The sequence below is a fragment of the Tricharina praecox genome, assembly GCF_024521635.1.
Source record: "Tricharina praecox strain CBS 144465 chromosome Unknown BZA05scaffold_11, whole genome shotgun sequence".
NCBI classification, from domain to species: domain Eukaryota; kingdom Fungi; phylum Ascomycota; class Pezizomycetes; order Pezizales; family Pyronemataceae; genus Tricharina; species Tricharina praecox.
Window position 1 is genome coordinate 196,781 of NW_026250413.1, and position 13,656 is coordinate 210,436.

Sequence of the window (13,656 nt, forward strand, 5' to 3'; positions counted from 1 at the left end):
TGGCATTTTTTTTTATTTCCTTTACTTATATCACGCAGTCAATACCAGGCTCTCTTATGTTATGTTTTATTTTTTATCTAGCATGCATTGCTTCGCTCTCCTCGTATATCTATTTTGTTTTTGCTTTCGCTTTTGCTTTCGCTTTTGCTTTCGCAGTGTAATTTGGTGTTTTTGTGTTTTGTGGCCTTTTGGTTCGAAAGTTTTTGTGAAAGGAAAGAAGGAGGGAAAGAGTTGGGGTGGATTGATAGTTTGATATATACAGAACGGAACGGAAAATCAGCCACTGCGTTCAATGTTTGGGTTGCAGAGAGAGAGAGAGTCATCCGTCAGTACACAAGTCTTTTTTCTTCTTCTTCTCTCAATCTCGATCTCTGGCTCTTCATACCTATCTGTATCATTCTCTTGTTCGATCGTTGCTGGAAGTTGAGCGGCTGGTGGCGAGTTCTTAATATCAATTCTTGATCACACTCTTAACATACTACATCTTCTTACTTGCTTGTCATATCATCGTATCGTATTGTGTCATATCATATCATATACCCCCCCCAACCCCCAACCCCCAAGTGTCGTACATGCATGTCACATCATATCACTCACTGATGTACTCATCGTTTCCTCTTTTCCTGTTTTCTTACAACAAAATATTATTTCTTCCTGCTGTTTGGATGGTGCGTTTTTGGGGGGTTTGGGGGGGTTTCTAGGTTGGTGAGATGGATGAAGGGAGGAAATGGAAGGGAGGAAATGGAAGGGAGGAAATGGAAGGGAGGGAATGGGAAGGGAATGGGATGGTGGAAATGGTGGATGGTGGATAGGGATGGTGGATGGGATGTGGATGGTGGATGGTGGATACGATGGATGGGAATGGGAATGGTGGATAAGATGGGCTGGACTGGGCTGGTGGATGGGCTGGTGAAACGGGACAGGATGGTGGATGGGCTGGGCTTCGATGGACGATGGACTCATGGCGGTTGTTTTTGCGTACATATATGGTTATTTTTGCTTTCTGCTTGAATTGCTGTTTTACCGTTCTCTACTATCATGCTCACTATCCGCCGGGTCCGAGTGAGCTCGCTGTCCGCTGTTCGCGGGGTTCTCGTGCCGTCTCTGTCGGTGGGTTGTTTGGTTTGTGCACACTGCACACAGCACCCGGAGGACTTACCTATGAAGGGGGGTTGGTTCGTGGGAGCGGACTGGCTGGCTGGATGGCTGGCTGGCTGGCTGGTTGAATCAGTGTTCTACATAGTCCAGTCCAGTCCGTCCCGTCGGGACTGCAGTCTGGACCGGATTATGGAGAATGCTGCTGGTATCGTGCTGGTATCCTTCTCCCGCAGCCCGCAGCCCGCTGTCCACCGAGTCAGTCCGCTGTCCGACTCCACTACCTACCTATTTGTCTTGTCCGCTGTCCGCTGTCCGCTGTCCGCTGTCCGCTGTCCGCTGTCCGCTGTCTGTCCGCCGGGTTCCCGTGCCGTCTCTGTCGGTGAGTTACACTGCTCCTGATACTTACCTATGTAGTCCAGTCCAGACTGCATCAGTGTAGTCCAGTCAAGTCTAGTCCAGTCCATAGAATTGGAGGACGGTGTGAACCCAGTCCGTCCCCAAGATTTGCCGGCTCGGACTGCAGTCGACTGCAGTCGAGTGACAGACCGACACTTTCTGAAATTTTTTGGGTCGAAGTTCGAGCTACCTAGGTATGTGGCTAGCGGGGGGAATCACTCTTTCAACGTATCACATGTTCATGCCAGCTCTCTAGAGTATCTCCTACTCCACCGTCGTCTGAATAAGTAAAGATATGGTGGATGTTTTCCAGCAGGAAGTTGGAAGTTGGAGCCGCCTCCATGCGGTTCCATTGGCGATGTGGTATAGTACTGGGCGGATAGGTATCAAGTCACATTCGCCTCGCTGGAAAGATCTTGCCAGAGTGGCCCTCGAGTACCTACATGGGTATTTGGGCATTCCCGCCACGAGAGCAGAGCCGGAACGAGGTTTTAGTGGGACTTTAGTAAAGCCACACACACTCTCATCGCCGCTGCAGCATGGGTGACGAGTCACGACACACTGAACTTTAAGGCCCTGTAATGTCTCGACTCTCAATTTTGAAAAGCTGGCAACGACTCACGAGATGGTCTTTTACATAGCTGCTATGTATTGTACATAGGGCGATATCAAGGAGATGGAGACTACCTACCGTATGATCAATGCATTGTCTGTGCGAGGAGGATTTGCAATAGATTTACTATGTACCTATAGACGTGTACAAAAAGTTCATTACTGATTTCAAACATTTTCCAATCCATTCAAAGTGACAGTCCATCCAGTCGACTGCAGTCCATCCAGTCGACTGCAGTCCATCCAGTCGACTGCAGTCCGTCCAGTCGACCGCAGTCCATCCAGTCCATCCAGTCGACTGCAGTCCGTCCAGCCCTACCAGTTGCGCCTCCTGCCCAGTCCAATCCAGTCAACGCCTCCTGCCCCACTGAACCTCTCAGTCCAGTCCGACTTTTGCTGAAAGACAGACTGGACTGGAATATCGGAGGCACTGGCGGGGTGTCGCATACAATCAATGATTAAACAAAAAAAAAGACCATCCCATCTTCGGTGCCAAATTCCAATAGGTACCAGAGACAATGGGATGAGTAACAGGGCTGATATGTAGAGTACAGAGGTTATGTCGACTCTGGAGCTAGGACTCGAGCCACAAACAGGCCGCCGGATACTAAACACTACACTGTAAAAATGTTTAGAAAAGCTTCGGGAGGAGGAGGAAAGTATGAGTTTCTACTAACTTATACAAGTTTCTCTGCGGAATCCACTCGCCGACATGATGCTTTGGATATTCACTCGTTTCTAACCTTTCTACATTGGTCCAAATTACTCCAACTTTATGCACTGCATGTATGTAGCAAGTTTACAAGTTCCCGAACAAGTAGGGGATACGTCTCCCGCAGCCCGCTGTCTGTCTGTCTGTCGGGCCCGAGTGACCACGAGCGTATTCACCATGCGCCGTCCCCTGTCCTCCGTGTGGTGATTCCAATTTCTGTGGGCATATCTATTCAATTGTGGGATCAATTAGAACAACTCAACACTTCTTTACCATGAGGATATTCATATACCTACCTTATACAATACCTTCTACTCTACCTATGCCCCGGGATCCTAACTGGAAGCGAAGCCCCGGTAACTTTTGCACATTGAATGCACTTGAGCCTCGGGAGTCGCCGCGAGTCCGCCACTGCTAAAATCAGCACACATCAGTCAGTCACTCATGAGCGAGCACCCGACGCCCGTTCCTGGACACTGCGTCCACCGCCCACTGCCCACTATCTACTTTATATAGTGCATACTCCGCAGAGAAGAGAAGAAAAAGAACCTCAAAACATCCCCAAAACACTCCAAAAACACACACTAAATATGGAAAAAATAACTTTTAAAATTAATAAAATAAAATAAAAAGGGCCCGGCAAAACACAGGCAACAAGAAAACAACAAAAAGCCCGGGAAAAATCAGCCAAACAGCAAAAAGACAAGAAAAAAATCACGGGGAAAAATCACCCGGAAAAAGAAAAAGAAAAAAAGAAACCCGCGGAAAAAAACCACCCCCTCCGACCCCAAGGGTTGCTGGTCATGGGCTCGTCCTCGTCGATGTTTCCTCTGAGGTCCATTGCTTCCCTCGTCTTGTCGATGCGCTTCGGTTTCGTCGTCTCGTCTCGCCTCGTCAAGCGTAAGGAACGTTACCAAGTAACGAGGTACGCTTGTTTTGATTGAGGTGTTGCTACCAAATGTAGAGAGGTGTTGGTAGTAGTAGGTGGGGAAAGGTTGGTTGATTGGGAAGAGAAGGTCGAGGACCCGAAGTCTATCTACCCCCGTACATCTGTCGTCACTCGGACCTATCTACAACCCTACACCAGGCCACCTCCCACGCTCAGTACCCCGCCCCCATCCTCCTCTCCTCCATCTCGGCGTCCAGCATCGTCGCCGACCCTTGGCCGTACCAAAAGGGTACTGTCGTGTGAAACGGGTTTGCACCCGTATTCAAGGCCTCCCAAAAGGTGCCCTTCTTCTTGGCCGTACCCTTCTTCGCAAAGAGGGCGGTCGATAACTCGGTGTTGGTATATGCGGATACACCGTGCCGGTCCCATGCATATGAGCGCTCGAGGATCTGGTCTAGAATCTCCTGGCAGCTTCCGGCACTTTCACTTGAGTTGAGACTTGTTCGAAAAGCAAGCCACACATCACCCGTCGGGAGTCCTTGGACCATGTAGGATGCCAGAACTTTCTCTGGCAGCTCGGTGCCCACGTTGCGCAACTCTGTAGCTATCTCCAGAATTCGAGAGTGATAAGCAGCCGCGCTGTCGAAGTCGGCCCTGCGGATGGCGTTCAGCTTGTAGAGACCAACGTTCGCGTCGATCTTGGCCACCCGGTTGAAGTCCTTCTCGATGTCCGTCCAGAGAACGTCTGGTGCCGAGATGTACTTCTTGTCTGCATACCGCATTCGCACAGAGGGGTCCAGGGAACGTTGAATCTTCGCTGTGGCCATGCCGACCTTACAAAGGCCCTACGGGCCGCAACACCCCGAGGGAGGCAAACGTCTCTAACGGGTAGAGATGGAACACGTGCAGCCCCAATATATCTGCATCGCCTCCAGCGCCGTGGGGGTGCGGTGCGTGCAGCAGGTCGGGACCTGGGCATACGCCATGGGCATTGGGGACTGCCGGGGCAGCGTGCGGAGGCACAGCGGCCTGAGTGGAGGGGCCAGACTGAGTCTGGCCGGAGGAGGTAGACGGAGTCTGACCGAAGGGAGTAGGCTGAGTGGCCGGAGGAAGTTGACGTAGTCTGGCCGATGGAAGTAGGCTGAGTCTGGAGCTGAGGAAGCAGACTGAGCTGGAGCGGAGGAAGCAGACTGAGCCGGAGTGGTCGAAGCAGACTGAGCCGGAGCGGAGGAAGTAGACTGAGCCGGATCGGTCGAAGCAGACTGAGCTGGAGCGGAGGAAGCAGCAAACATCTGTTGTCCGTCCATCTTGGTCGATGAAGAGCTGGTCAATTTTGTAGAAACGTTAGCGAGATCGAGCAGAGAAGACAAACCCGAGAGTCGTGGGAATGGTTCTGAGATTGTGCAAAGAAGGCAGCAGGAGATTTGTGGAACCAAGGTGGTGTGTGATGTGGAAAGGGGAAGAAGCGTTCTGGCGGCAATTCTCGCGGGTTTTATGGGTGAGGTTGGCCACTAGCCGTTTCCCTAATTTTGGTTTGTTTGACGCTCACAGCCAATTCTGCTAGATCACTCGGTCGTCGTTGCTATTGACGCTGGAATTCACTATCAGATCGTTGCTTATCATATCACTAATCTACCCCGCCCCATCATCAATCCACCGCCTAGATCGATACTATCGGCGGCGAAAAAGCCATCAGAGAACCATTTTTACGTGGGGATCGCAGTAACTACACCGGTACCGTAGCAAACATGATTGCCACCTACTAGTATATCCCACCGCATCCCACCGCGTCCGTAGTAGTTTTGTTTTTGTTTAATCATCATTGCATTCGACCTTAGGTTCTTAGTTGGTGGATCATGGCATATTACATACCTCATATCCTTTTCCACCCAACTGTCGCCTCACCGACCAGCTCGATACCTATTGGTTGCCTATCACTCTTCACCCAGCCCAGCTCAGCCCTCCCCAACCGCGTCCGTATGTAGTCCATCTCCGGCGCAGACAGAGCGTGCATACCCACCGCAGGATCCAAAGATCCAAAGATTCCGTTGCGTGCGTGCGTTTGGGCCGCAGGCGAGTGCGAATCTATGCAGCAACCACCTTCCCGCGCCCCCCCCCCCCCGCGACGAGCTGGCGGCCGCCGATATGTACGATAAACCCAGCCAGCAGGCTACCTCAAGCGGCGGCGGCGGTAGTTACCTTACCTAGCGGTAGCCAGTCGCTTTGACCAGCGCTGCCCAGCCCAGTGCAGTTCGAAGCCGGCTGCCGGCGAGACGACCGACCGACCGACCCGCGCCCCCGAGCCCCCGACCCGCGCCCCAGCATGTTCCCTGCACATCGCAAGAATCCACAGCCCCGCCCTATGTATCCCTGCCGGCTACCGTACATAGCATACCCTCCCGCTCATGGTCAGTTGGGTTCGGCCGAGATTCCGAGCTGCGGGGTACTGACGGGACGGTGGGTACGGTACCGTGGGTCCCCCCTCACCACCACCCCACCCACCCTCGGGACGCTATGCGGTACGGTAGCGGGGTTCAAGGCTGCGTATCTACCTTGCCCAAACGTCGACTATGTACGGTAGAGTAGAGTAGAGTAGAGTAAACCCATGGCCCGGCCCCATCGGAAGACTGCGCCTGTATGTACTGACACGGTCGGTCGGGAGCATGGTCTGCACCGTGAACTCTGCACCGTAGACCACGGACCGTGGACGAAACGTTGGCAATGACAAGCATGCATGTGTACCGCTTTGGGGGATGCGTATATGTACTATAGCCGCACGGATCGGAGGATCTGCGTCAAGTGCGTGGGTGGGTAGGTGGGGGTTGCCATGTCGCTGGGATGGAATACTCTACTGAACGTTATGTATGGGGGTATGGGAGTATGGGGGCGGAGGTGGAACCCCGGGTCGAGGATGAGCGCTGTCATGGGAGGGAGGGGGGAGGTGTGGAAAGATCCACGGTGGATGGTGGTGGTAGGGACTGGGGAGGAGGTTTATTAGGCGTTGGTAAGGAATTGAGACGTCTCGAGAGTCGAGACAGTGGTTGGTAAGGTAGGTATCACTCGATGTGTCGGGATCGAGGGCTGGGTTTTCTGGATTCTCTGGGATCGGGGGTGAGGCCGAATGAACGGTGGCAGGAAACCGAGACGTCTCGAGACTGTGGCTGGTACGGTAGGTATCACTCGATGTATCGGGGATCCCAAGCTAGAATCTCCAGGAACGAGGGTGAGGGAGATTCCATTCTGGTCGCTCGCGAAGGGGAATCCCGCTTGAGGAAGTATCACATCACGAAAGGAATGAAGGATGCAGCAATGGGAGAGAAGGCTGCACTTGTCGCCCGGTGTGGCGGAGCGAGAGGAGGACCTATGTGCGGGAGAAAACGAATGTGGTTAGTACTATAGTGGGCATCAACGTTGGTGGGAATCAATGTTGGTGGCGGGGTTCTTCTTCTTCTTCTTCTTTCTGGATCATCATCTACGGAATACCTAGACGATCAACCTCCATATCTCCTCTTTCTTCTGTGTGTGTGTGTATGCTCTCCTCTCGATCTCGCCTCCGGCCCGGAGCTGGAGGGGTGTTGGCAAAAGAGCCGTCTACAAAACCGGATTCCAATTACAAAGTGGCAGGAGACCCGGGACTGACCACCGATATCACTCGACTCAACTCGACTAGTCACCACCGAGAACTCAACTCAACTCACGCCGGGAGAAACGACTGGACTCGAGGGTGCCGCATCTGGACACTGAGGAATGAATGGTCATATCTATTTGAGTATGTAGGACGGCTGTACATAGTAGGAAGCGACTACCTAATCGAATACCTGACAATATGAAGCCGACCATTGAAACCACTCGACCGATCACTGCCTCGAACCGGCGCCGACGGAAAGCACAGGGCTCCACACAAGACTCGTCACTCATGAATGAAGGCGGCTGTTTGGCGGACGAAACAAGATCCTTAACGAGAGTACCCGTACCGTACCGTACGGAAGGCTGTAGCAGCAGCAGGAGGAGGACACCAATCCCAATCGACGCTCTCGTGTGTGTGTGTGCAAAAGGCAATCGTTCGTCGGGGCATGGTACGTACCATGTAGTCCCGGCCTGCTCGACTTTCCCTCGCTCTCGCTCGCTCGAAAACCACCGGGTTTGACCTGGGCCCCGAGTCAACACAACAGGGCTCAAGGCTGAAGAAGATCTGCTCGGGCCGGGGCGTGAAACGGAGGATTCAGGAAGCATGATGGATGGGATCTGACTTCTCACGTTCGGAAGGCTGTACAATATAGTACATGAGAGCAGGCCACGAACGGCCGGACTACATACCGGTAGGAGCCTGGGTTCGGGCAGGGCCAGGAGCAGGAGCCGATGCGATGCGCGAACCACGGGGCATTGGGCAAACCCTTGGGACCTGACACCAACAGGCAACAGGCAACAGGACCACCCCCCCGCGGCGGATGATGTGAAGGAAACCGGATTCGCGGCCGGCGAGGAGGGAAGAACCTTGCTATGTACCTATCTGCTACCTATCTGCTATCTGTGATGGGCCGGCGAATGTTGGAGTGAGATCCCTATGCGGGGTCATGGACTCGTGCCAATCGATAATCTACAAGAAGTTGCTCTGGCGGGAGAGAGAGAGAGAGAACAGCAATTAACTGTCGCATACGGCCTTACTAGACTACCTATGACGACCACCAACTTCCCGACCTTTCCTGCTAGTTGTTCCGGCGGGAGGGAGAGAGAGATCTTCAAATTGTTCCCGCGGGTAGGTAGAGGGGAGCGTCACTCGTCCATGAGAACGAGTGATAACCACCTCGACCTATCTCGGAAAGGGAAGGGAAGGGAAGCACAAGCCCATCCGTCCGCCTCCCCCTCCCCCATCGCATCCCACATATGCCCGCACATACATACATACATATGCTCCATTCGTTCAGCACCAGTCCACAGTCCAGTCCAGCCCTTACGTTGGAATCCAATCCAGCTCACCGGTACGGCGGTACATACATACGTCCCGCCATTCCAACCTCCAAGTTCCAACCAACCTACTTTGCCTAGAAGCCGGCGGCGCCCCTTGCTCCGGCGGCCGGGAGTGCTCGCGTGGAGTGGAGTCGGATGAATCGAAGGGGGAAGGGTTCCGGAGCGTTTCATCTGGTCTGGCTGGCGACATTAAGTCGGCGACGTCGGATATGTATTGTGGAGTACGAACCGAGGAGTTCGTCGTACGGGTTAGTTATCCATCACTCGTTGAGTCGTTGCCGGTTGCGGCGCGCCGGCGCTTGTCGATCGACGTCTGTCTGTCGTTGTGAATAAAAGCGGATGGATAGATGGACGGATGGATGACTGGTACGGTACCTATTGGAGGCAATTGCAATCGATGGGGGACTGGGGACTTCGCCAGGCCACTCCGACTCAGTGTCCGAGAACAGTTTTCCTGGCAACTGCTGACCGGAGCCATAACTATTGGACAAATGGAGGCTCGACCTGCAACTGCAATCGGCGGGGGAATGGGGGCTTCGCCAGACCACACTCAGTGTGCTCGGGTACACTTTTCCTGGCAACTTCCGGGGCCATCATACTCGGCATATGCATGGAAGTATGAAAGAAGGGAAGTCAAAAGCTCCGATCAACGACGTTGGGACTCTAACTAGAGTAGATATGTCGCTGACCCCAGTTGCTGGGCTCGGTCTCGGGCTCGGGCTCGGGCTACATACTCTACATACCTACTCTGCATACATGTGAGTACCGTACAGACGCACCTCAGTTGCTGGACGCACAGCTGACTACATACTAGATATCTACCAAAGACAGACAGAGCACCGAATGTCCAGCGTGCATCTTTGGGGTCCGGACGGTGATGGCTACTGTGATGGAGCCATGTGTCTTGCATCATGCACCATCCATCAGCACCCACCCCAGGTCCTCAGGGCCCAGGGCTCACAGAAGCCCGGTCGCTGGGCTGGGCTGGAAAGTACCAACTATATACGCCCGGCAACCTCCACGACCGAACGGCCGGTCAGCTCAGCTCAGCGAATCAGACCCGGATTCGGATTCGGATTTGCTCGATTCCGTAGCGGCCGCGGAGGATTGACTGCGAATAGTGTCCAGGGATTCCGCCGTCGGACAGACCCTCTCGACCCGAGATATTCTTCTTGTTCTGCTGCCTCTTCTTCTTCGGCTTCGTGGGATCTGGTTGGAGTATGGAGGTTAGGTATAGTACGGTTTATGTAGGTATTCCAGACATCTACATACATAGAGTAGAGTACCTACCCACTCCATGCGTGTGCGGTATGTCTGGTACTCTATGGTACTTGGGTCGGTGTGTAGATGTACCTACTCTGTGTGTGTGAACACTCCAAGCTGACGGGATACCTAACTCACCATCGATAGTAGTTGTCCGCTGGCAGCATATGTATCTGCTCCAAGTACATATGTACGTTCAACGGTTTTTTCTTTCCAGTTATCCTACCTACATGTGAGCAATGAGCATGGTAGTTATGCTACGTTCCTCCACTCCGCCTCCCCTTCCAAGTTCCGTTCCGTTCGCGGGCCTAGATACCTGCCAATCATCTGTAACCTATCATATACCCGGTGTGACAGTATCACCAAGTAAGTACCCCTCCCCTCCCCTTCCGTGTCCCTCTTCCCTGCACAACACTCAACATGAAACGGATTAAACGGATTAAACGGATTAAAATGGCCTTCCAGAATTCAAAGCCCGGCGACGACGACGACCAAGCACAAGCACGAGCACAAGACCAAGCACAAGCGGTCAACTCAAGCACAAGCGGTCAATTCAAGCCAAGCGGTTGAATTAAGCGGCTCGACTGGACTCGACTGGATGTGTCTCTCTGTTGCCGGTCGAGCAGGACAGAAAGCGGAGGAATAACACCCCACGGCCCCCAATTAGGTGACTGACCAGGTGACTGGCCGTTGGCATGAATTGCTTCTGCAGACTCCGACGACGGCGAAGACGACTCCGACGACGGCCCAATGCCATTGGGCGGATGAGAGACGTGATTAGCTGGAATGCGTGGGCAGAATCACCGAGTCGGTCGGTTGGTCGTCCAAAGGGTTTTCACATGCGCGTCCTCTTCAACTGGGGAGCAATCCAGTAGGTGTCTGACCGTTGACGCTCGCATAGGCACGTACTCTATGTACTCTATGTACTCTATGTACTCTATGTACTCTATGTACTCTATGTACTCTATGTACTCTATGTAGCATGACATTCTGGATGACTACAGCATCGCCGCACACTCGCGTTTTCTCAAGTACCGGTATGTATCATACCGGCCATGCTATATATCCCTCCCTTGCCCGCCGCCTCCGTATTCGTCTCCGCCCGCCCGCTCGCCCCCCTGGCCCCTCCCCCGGCCCCCAAGAAAACCGTCGGCAGGGAGCCGGCGGGGCGTGGCGTGGCTGTGAGACAAGCAAGCAAGGAAACTTCCGAACCCAACAAACACCGGGTGGGGTGACTTGAAGGGCGAGCCGGGATGTTCGGATGTGATGAACAATCAACTTTCTCTCTCTGGAATCTGGATCTGGAATCTGGCAATGAGGATCTGGCAATGAGGATCGTGCTGCGCGACCATTACTATGATATGTAGTGGTCAGTCTTCTAGATGAATATGGTGCAGTGACTGATTGTGTCGGACGCAGTGCGCACTGCAACACGAGGACAAATGGCCTAGTTACTCATGTAGGTACCGACTGAGCGAAGGGGCACCAGATGGCTGGCCTGATCTGCGGGTGAGAGGCGGCGAGAAAGAGGCGGAGAATTCTTGCTGGTGGACAGGAGGATTTGTATGTAGAGTACCGTAACCTAGCCCTTCGAGAATGGGCTCGGAACGAATGGCGACTGCAGGGGGTCGGTCACTGGGGTGGCATTGACAGGCAGGACTGAGGAAACAGAGCTCCGTCACCGTCACCGTCAGCGGCAGTGGAACCGTCAGCGGTATCGTCATCGTCGTCTTGGTATGGTATATACCGTATGTAGGGGCGCTCGAGAACAGAAAAGGAAAAGGAAAAGAAAAGAAAAAGAAGAGAGGCCCTGCAGAGTTGCAGCGCAGAGTTGCAACGAATCACAGAATCACAGAATTATTATCTGTTAATTATCGCGAATTTGATCCTGATCGGGCCTATATGCGACAAGGGAGAATTGGCGGCTCCGGGGGGAGGGGGGTCGCGAGCTGGCATTGTGTTTTCAGACTTTTGCCGGATTTCCCCTTTCCGCACCGCACACCCCCCCCAATTCCCGCGTCTTTCTTTCTGCAGCAACGAAGCACACACACAGACACTCGGACACTCAGACACACTCGGACACTCAGACACACTCGGACACTCAGACACACCACCACTGCTGCCGCTGCTCCGTTCACACACACACACATACGGCGCGCACAGACGTCTTTCGCACCATCACCCGGACCGATCCACCATCCCCCTTTCCCTTCCCTCCCCCCTCCCCTCCCTCGCTCTCTGCGCGAACGGCCGCCAACTTTTGTCCTACTACTACCACTACTACTTGCTACTACTACTCTACTAGGTCTCAGCAAATCGAAACTCAGCATCGGACGCCCGCCCTTGCTTGACGGACGGTTACAGACCAAACCGGCCTACCCCATCCATCCCCATCCCCCCTCCCACCTCCACCCCCCTCCCTCCCCTCCCATCCAGCAAAAGTCACTGCCCACCGTACACGGCCGCCCACCCGCCAGTCGGTCTGGGCTCACTGTTCCTGGCGGAGAAGTCGGCCGGAGAAGAAGACCACGCTCGCAGAGCTTCCGCCGCTGCCCGCTACTGCTACCAATACTACTACTACGTATCGTCTGTGTGTGTGTGTGTGTGTGTGAACGGTGTGTGTGTGAGGGTGTGTGAGGGTGTGTGAGAGGGTGTGAAGGGTGTATCAACGGTGTGTGGTGTGTGTGGTGTGTGTGCTTTGGCTCTCACGCGGACAGACGGACAGACGGACGGACTCATGTCGTCTACAGCAGCTGCTGCTGCGGCTGCTGGTGTTGCGGCTGGTGCTGCTGGGGCTGGCTCGGCGACGGCGATGGCGGCGGCGGCGGATTCTAGGTGTGTGTGATTCTGTGGTTTTGGTCATAAAGTGGTTGTTTGGTTCCGGTATCTCCTGAAGTTCCTACCTATCCGTCGTCCGTACTCTACCACTCTTGAGAAGTACCTGCTCTACTACTATACCTGCTATACCTACTCTACCTACATAAGTTCTTGTGTTGTTGCAAACTTGTACGCGGCCGAGGGCGAATGAGATTGGCTTCATCGGTATTCTTGTATCCTGCAGCTGTCATCTCTCCCCCTCCACCCCCCCTCCCGTCTCCCCCCCCTCCCCCCCACACCCTCCATTCCTTTTGGTTCATATATCCTTTTTGTTCGGTTCATCAATCCTCATACGATACCTATCCCATATCCTGCTTTGCCCGCTCGGTATCGTCCGCAAGAGTGCCCGCTCCCGCCCCACCCCCATCCCCCATTCCTCCCCCCCACCCGCCGCCGCAGCAGCAGAAGCTACTAGCCCTGGCATATCCTTGATTCGAGCTGTGTGGCTCCCTACCACTCGCGGGAATAACTGGCAACTTCATCACCAATCATGAAGCCACCCGTGAGCGATAGCAGCCCACAGCCGGGATCGGATTCCCCACACACTACTGCGAGCGGCTGCCGCCAACTCCCAAGCTCCTTGATCGCCGGCGGCGGCGGTGGCGGTGGTGGTGTTGGTACCGGTGGTGGTGGTGGTGGTGGTGGTGGTGGTGTTGGTGGTGGTGTCGGTACCGGTGGTGGTGGTTGTGGTAGTGGTGGTGCTGCCGCTGCCGCTGCTGCTGGTGCCTGGAAGCTTTCTCTCCCTGCTCTCACAACCACTGCCATGTCTGCAATGTCAGACAAGTCTCGACCAGGGACTGCGAGTGCGAATCGTGATGCTACAGCATCCCCTCTGTCCGCG

At 54.1% G+C, this 13,656-nt stretch overlaps 5 protein-coding genes across 5 annotated transcripts; 2 read left to right on the forward strand and 3 right to left on the reverse strand.

The window, feature by feature from the left end:
- Nucleotides 1–3,919: 3,919 nt before the first annotated feature.
- On the reverse strand, nt 3,920–5,014 carry BZA05DRAFT_418433 (uncharacterized protein; the record flags this gene model as incomplete). Its single annotated transcript, XM_051485524.1, has 2 exons — nt 3,920–4,476; nt 4,594–5,014. 2 exons carry the CDS (start codon nt 5,012–5,014, stop codon nt 3,920–3,922), a joined length of 978 nt encoding a protein of 325 aa, XP_051339601.1.
- Nucleotides 5,015–7,163: 2,149 nt separating this feature from the next.
- BZA05DRAFT_35631 (uncharacterized protein) lies at nt 7,164–8,106 on the reverse strand. Its single transcript, XM_051481409.1, has one exon. It carries the CDS (start codon nt 7,938–7,940, stop codon nt 7,392–7,394), a length of 549 nt encoding a protein of 182 aa, XP_051339602.1. The 5' UTR covers nt 7,941–8,106; the 3' UTR covers nt 7,164–7,391.
- A 1,274-nt stretch (nt 8,107–9,380) lies between these two features.
- On the forward strand, nt 9,381–10,661 carry BZA05DRAFT_35634 (uncharacterized protein). The gene is made up of 4 exons (XM_051481410.1): nt 9,381–9,433; nt 9,490–9,922; nt 10,086–10,304; nt 10,404–10,661. The coding sequence occupies exons 2-4, from the start codon at nt 9,519–9,521 to the stop codon at nt 10,582–10,584; spliced, it is 804 nt and encodes a 267-aa protein (XP_051339603.1). The 5' UTR covers nt 9,381–9,433; nt 9,490–9,518; the 3' UTR covers nt 10,585–10,661.
- A 418-nt stretch (nt 10,662–11,079) lies between these two features.
- On the reverse strand, nt 11,080–11,715 carry BZA05DRAFT_396869 (uncharacterized protein; the record flags this gene model as incomplete). The annotated part of the gene is made up of 1 exon (XM_051483568.1): nt 11,080–11,715. A coding segment is annotated over exon 1 (269 nt), but the record flags the coding sequence as incomplete, so codon positions are not given.
- Nucleotides 11,716–11,789: 74 nt separating this feature from the next.
- On the forward strand, nt 11,790–12,673 carry BZA05DRAFT_35673 (uncharacterized protein). The gene has a single exon (XM_051481418.1). The coding sequence runs from the start codon at nt 11,841–11,843 to the stop codon at nt 12,573–12,575; it is 735 nt and encodes a 244-aa protein (XP_051339605.1). The 5' UTR covers nt 11,790–11,840; the 3' UTR covers nt 12,576–12,673.
- The last annotated feature ends 983 nt before the right edge of the window (nt 12,674–13,656 follow it).